General features: G+C 37.8%; 1 protein-coding gene across 1 annotated transcript in view; it reads left to right on the top strand.

Annotated features, from left to right (window-relative positions):
- Positions 1-309: 309 nt before the first annotated feature.
- Positions 310-6,205, top strand: part of FAM186A (family with sequence similarity 186 member A) — a 40,147-nt gene continuing 34,251 nt past the window's right edge. The window contains exons 1-2 of the mRNA XM_049884880.1: positions 310-415; positions 4,673-4,892. Coding sequence (XP_049740837.1) covers positions 413-415; positions 4,673-4,892 — 223 coding nt within the window. The 5' untranslated portion in view covers positions 310-412. The remainder of the gene's footprint in view (positions 416-4,672; positions 4,893-6,205) is intronic.

Here is a 6,205-nt window from a genome sequence, read left to right as displayed (position 1 = left end):
TGGGACTTGGTTACTGGATTTGCTGGGTTTTTTCCTCTTTTTAATAATTATTTTCAGAATTATTTGCCTTTAAGTAATATTGTTGTTGTTGTTAGGTGGCATCAAGTTGATTCCGACTCATAGTGACCCTATATATGAGAGAATAGAACATTGCCCGGTCCTGAGCCATCCTCACAATAGTTGCTATGTTTGAGCCCATTGTTTCAGCCACTGTGTCATTCCATCTTGTTGAGAGTTGTCCTCTTTTTCATTGACCCTCTACTTTACCAAGTATGATGTCTTTCTCCAGGGCCTGGTCCATCCTGATAACATCTCCAAAATACACGAGACAAAGTCTCTCCATCCTCCCTTCTAAGGAGCATTCTGGCTGTACTTCTCTCAAGACAGATAATGTTCATTCTTCTGGCAGTCTATGGTATGTTCAATATTTTTTGCAAACAACGTAATTCGAAGGCATCAATTCTTCTTCAGTCTTTGTTATTCAATTTCCAGCTTTCGCATACTGTCTTAGTTACCTAGTACTGCTACAACAAAAATACCACAAGTGGATGGCTTCAACAAGGAGAAATTTATTCTTTCACAGTCTAGGAGGCTAGCAGTCCAAATTCAGGGTGCCAGCTCCAGGGGAAGGTTTTCTCTCTCCACGGGCTCTAGGGGAATGTCCTTGTCCTCAATCTTCCCCTTGTCTAGGAGCTTCTAAGGAGCAGGGACTCCGAGTTCTTCATCCTTGGTGGCATGAGGTCTCCCTGTCTCTCTGCTCACTTTTTTATGTTTCAAGAGAGATTGACTCAAGATACAACCTAGTCTTGTAGATTGAGTCCTGCCTCATAAACATAACTGCCTCTAATCCTGCCTCATTAACGTCATAGAGGTAGGATTTACAACACATAGGAAAATCACATCAGATGACAAAATGGTGGACAATCACACAATAGTGGGAACCATGACTTTGTCAAGTTGTGCACATTTTGGGGGGAACAAAATTCAATCCATTACATATGCATATGAGGCGATTGAGAATACCATGGCTTAGATCAGGCTCACCTTAGTCCTCAAAGTGACATCTTTGCTTTTGAACACCTTAAAGAGGTCTTTTGCAGCAGATTTACCCAATGCAGTATGTCATTTGGTTTCTTAACTGCTGCTTCCATGGGGATCCAAGTAAAATGAAATCCTTGACAACTTCAATCTTTTCTCCATTTATCATGATGTTGGAAACCCTGGTGGTGTAGTGCTTAAGTGCTACAGCTGCAAACCAAAGAGTTGGCAGTTCAAACCCACCAGGTGCTCCTTGGAAACTCTATGGGGCAGTTCTACTCTGTCCTACAGGTGGTGTGGTGATGGATCATGATGTTACTTATTGGTCCAGTTGTGAGGATTTTTGTTTTCTTTATGTTGAAGTGTAATCCATACTGAAGGCTGTAGTTTTTGATCTTTATCAGTAAGTGCTTCAAGTTCTCTTCACTTTCGGCAAGCAAGGTTGTGTCATCTGTATATCGCAGGTTTTTAATAAGTCTTCCTCCAATCCTGATGCCGCACTCTTCTTCATATAGTCCAGCTTGTTGGATTATTTGCTCAGCATACCGATTGAATAAGTAAGGTGAAAGGATACAACCCTGATGCACACCTTTCTTGATTTGAAAGCACGTAATATTACCTTGTTCTATTTGAATGACTGCCTCTCGTTCTATGTACAGGCCCCTCACGAGCACAATTTAGTGTTCTGGAATTCCTCAAGTAACGTGGGAGGTCAAAATAAAGATGTCTGCACGTAGTTGGGAAACCCTGGTGGCGTAGTGGTTAAGTGCTACAGCCGCTAACCAAAGGGTTGGCAGTTTGAATCTACCAGGCGCTCCTTGGAAACTCTGTGGGGCAGTTCTACTCTCTCCTATAGGGTCACTATGAGTCGGAATTGACTTGATGGCACTGGGCTGGGTGGGCACGTAGTTGGGATCTTTGCCAGGCAATACCCTCAGTAAGTTAACTAGATCCCTCCCCCCAATACTGCAAAAAAGTCATTATAAGGAAACATACTGGTTTTGGCCTTTGATCTAGAAGATGGGGAAGAAAAGAAAAATCTTATTGGAGAATGCCTACCAACAGATTGGCACTCACATGGATTTGGAACCAGAATTTACTCTACCTCTGCAAGCCCCCAAAACTCAAGCTGAAATTTTATAGAGCTTGCAAGGTATTATTTTCTAAAGGCTCTTGCCAGAAACAAAAACAAGCTCTGTCTGGAGGAGAGCATTATAAACACAAGACTGAAATTATTTTCAATAATAAAGTTTTAAGGAAGAGGAAATAGGTTACAATGATCAAAAGTTCACAGAAACAAGAATCTAAGAAATCATATTAACAAAACACTGGATTTTTTAATTATTAGATGTACAATTTAAAATAAGCTCATTTACCACGTTTAAAGAAACAAAAATTGACCAAAATATGGCTAAAGAATAAGTGCATTAAAATGAGTAAGAAGGTTAATAAAAGAACCAAACAGAATTTCTTGACTTAAAAACAAATACCGAAATTAAAACTCACAGAAAGACAACCAGCGTTTATGAACTGGAAGACTTAATATTGGTAAGATGGCACCACTACCCAAAACAATCCACAGATTCAATGCAATCTCTACCAAATTCCAACAGGCTTTTTTACAGAAATGGGAAAGCCAATCCTCAAATTCATATGGAATTGCAAGGGGCCCCAAATAGCCAAATCAATCTTGAAAAAGAACAATGTAGGATGAATCACACTTTTCAATTTCAAAATGTACTATGTAAAACTATAGTGTGATTCTAGCATAATGATAGACATATAGACCGATGACATAGAATTGAGGGTCCAGAAATAAACCCATTCATCTATGGCCAATTGATTTTATATATATATATATATATATTTTATTATATATATATTATATTTATATATATATAATATTTTATTGTGTTTTAGGTGAAAGTTTACACAGCAAGGTGGGTTCCCCTTTAACAATTTTTATACAAATTGTTTCATGTCAATTTTATAATGTGTCAGCATTCTCATTATTTCCATTCTGTTTGTTTTTTTTTTTTCCATTGATCTGGTTTTCCTTCCCCTCCTTGCCTTCACATCTTTGCTTTTGAGGAACTGTTGACCGTTTGGTCTCATATAGTTAATCGTTTAAGGGAGCATGTTACTCACAGGCAATATTGTTTATTTTGTAAACCGATCTGTTATTTGGATGAAAGGTGACCTGTGGAAATAGCTTCATTTCCAAGTTCAAAGGGTATCTTAGGACAATAGCCTTGGGGGTTCCTCTAGCCTCTATCAGTCCAGTAGGTCTGGCCTTTTTTAGAAATTTGACTTGTGTTCTACATTTTTCTCCTATTCTCTTCGGGACCTTCTGTTTTGTCCCTGATCAGAATGGTCGGTTGTGGTAGCCAGGCGCCATCTATTTCTCTTGGCAATTGGTTTTTGACAAGGGTGCCAAGTCTATTCAACGTGGAAAGAATAGTCACTTCAATAAATGATGCTGGGACAGCTGGTTCTCTACATGCAAAACAATGAAGTTGGATCTATACCTTACACCAAATAAAAAAATTAACTCAAAATGGATCAATAACCTAAATATAAGAACTAAAACCATAAAACGCTTAGAAGAAAACACAGGGGTAAAATTTCAAGATCTTATTTTTGACAACAGGTTCTTATATATGACACCATAACCATGAGCAATAAAAAAAAAAAAAAGATAAATTGGATTTCATCAAAATTAAAAATTTTGTGCATGAAAGGACTTCAACAAAGCAGACAACCTACAGAATGGGAGAAAATATTCGGTAATTGTATATCTGACAAGAGTTTAATGTCCAGAATTTATAAAGAACTCTTACAACTAAAAAAATTAAAAAATAGGAAAGAACTTGAACAGAAATTTCTCTGAGGAAGATACACAAATAACCAACAAGCACATGAAAAGAGGCTCAATGTTAGGTACAGAGGTTAAGACTTCAACACATATTTCCGGGGCACACAATTTAATCCACAACATCATATGACCCAAAAATCCTACCCCTAGTTATATACCCAAGAGACTTTAAAGCAGGGACTCAAACAGAAGATACATGTACACCAATGTTCATTGCAACACTATTCATAAGACCCAAAAGGTGGAAACAACCCATCAATAAATGAATAAGCAAAATATGATACATACATACAATACAATGAAATATTCAGCTACAAAGAGAAATGAAGTTCTGATTCATGCTACATCATGGGTGAGCCTTGAAAACATCATGCTGAGTAAAAAAGTCAGAACACAAAAGGACAAATATTGCGTGATCCCACGTGCATGAAATATCCAGAATAGGCAAATACATAGAGATAAAAGTTTATTAGTTGTTTATTAGTTGTTACCAGGGTCTGGGAGGAGGAAGAAACACGGAGTTATTGCTCAAGGGGTACTGAGCTTCTCTTTGGGATGATGAAAAACTTCTGGAAATGAATAGAGGTGATGGTTGTTCAACTCAGTGAATGTAATTAATATTATTGAATTGTACACTCAAAAATGATTAAAATTGCAAATTTTATTATATATTTTTACCACACTCACACAAAACCAGAAAGGCTTATTGTCAAACTGAGAATTTATTGATTCACCATATTCCCCTTCTTATTCTTATAGGACATCAGTATGCAGCTGATTGATATAACGAGCAATGTGCAGCGGATAATAAATCGCTATACTATTGATCAGAACTTGCTCCAAGGACGGAAAACCTCCATTGTAGAATATAACAAACAACGGAGATCCAATTTTATGGAGAAAATATCTGCTTTTTCACACACTCTTGAAGTTAGAGAAAAGACTCTTGCCCAAGTCCTGGCCTGGTTGGAAGAATGGAGTAAGTTTCCAGAAGTGGTTCAGAGGGAAGTCATAAAGTTAGTGAAAAAGAGAACAGAACCTATAAGTAAATTTTGAAAGATTAATCTGGCTAAAGAAGAAAAAGACTAAAGAAGTTATTCAGAAAACTTTTCAGAAGATTGACAAGTAGTTGTCCTCTGTTCTAGCATGAAAAATACAAGAAAAACATAGGTTTGCTCACTTGGCTCTAGCTATTCTGGCCTCCTTGCTTTTCTTTAGAGTCCTTGGGTGATGGAAATGGTTAATACGCTCGGCTGCTAACTGAAAGATTGGAGGTTCAAGTCCACCCAGAGGTGACTCGGAAGAAAGGCCTGGTGATCCACGTCCACAAAAGTAGCCGTTGGAAAACGCTGTGGTGCGCAGTTCTGTTCTGACACACGTGGGGTCACCATGAGTCAGAGTCACCTGGGCAACAAGGATTTTGCTTTTTCTTCAAGCATGTCAGAATGCTCTTGTCTAGTGTCCTTACGCTTGCCATCCCCTTGCCGGGAACGTTTTCTACCACATGGCTCATTCCATGCTTAAGTGCCACCTTAAAATGAGATGTTCTTTGACCACGCCTGTTCCTCACCCCAGGACTATTATTTTTTTGCCCATAGCATTTATCACCATCTGACATACTGCATATTTAACTTGTGTATTTTTATTTTTTGCCTGTCTCCTTTCACTTGAATGTAAACCTAATGAAGTCAGGACATGTGACTTGGGTAGGGTATAGTGCTTAGGCAGGACATAGTGCTTCGAATCCTGTCCTGCCTAAGCAATATGTGCTGCCCGGGTTAGAATGCAGGCAGTAGGAGCTTTTACTCATTGCTGTATCCTCAGCATCTAGAAAAGTACATGACAGAGTATACATGGGTTGAATAAAAGAATGAATAAGGATGTTAAAAATATATGAATTTAACTTAGTTGCAACAAAGTTCATGTAACAGGTTAAAACAAGAAAGTGTATGTAACAGGTTATAAAATATTGGAACACTTACCAAAGGAGTTAATTGGGGTTTAGATCCCCAATATTAAAACACATGGTTACATTATAGATACCAATTTGTCCTGTTATAATTCTTTGGAGTCGGGGAACTAAACCAAATTGATACTTTTTAATCTGACTCATGTCTTCATGTCCCACATTTACTATGCAGCCTCCAGTTCCAAGTCTCTTCCTTAATTTCTTTGCAGAGAAAAGCCTCAGAATAACAAAAAGTGCAAGATACCTGTATCCCCTAGTACTAGTGTATTAAATCGTTTGCCAATAGTATAAACATACATCGTTATAATTATTTATTTTCCTGC

The sequence above is a fragment of the Elephas maximus genome, chromosome 4, assembly GCF_024166365.1.
Source record: "Elephas maximus indicus isolate mEleMax1 chromosome 4, mEleMax1 primary haplotype, whole genome shotgun sequence".
NCBI lineage: Eukaryota > Metazoa > Chordata > Mammalia > Proboscidea > Elephantidae > Elephas > Elephas maximus.
The sequence above is the reverse complement of the archived record's forward strand: the minus strand, read 5'-3'. Positions and strand labels throughout refer to the sequence as shown.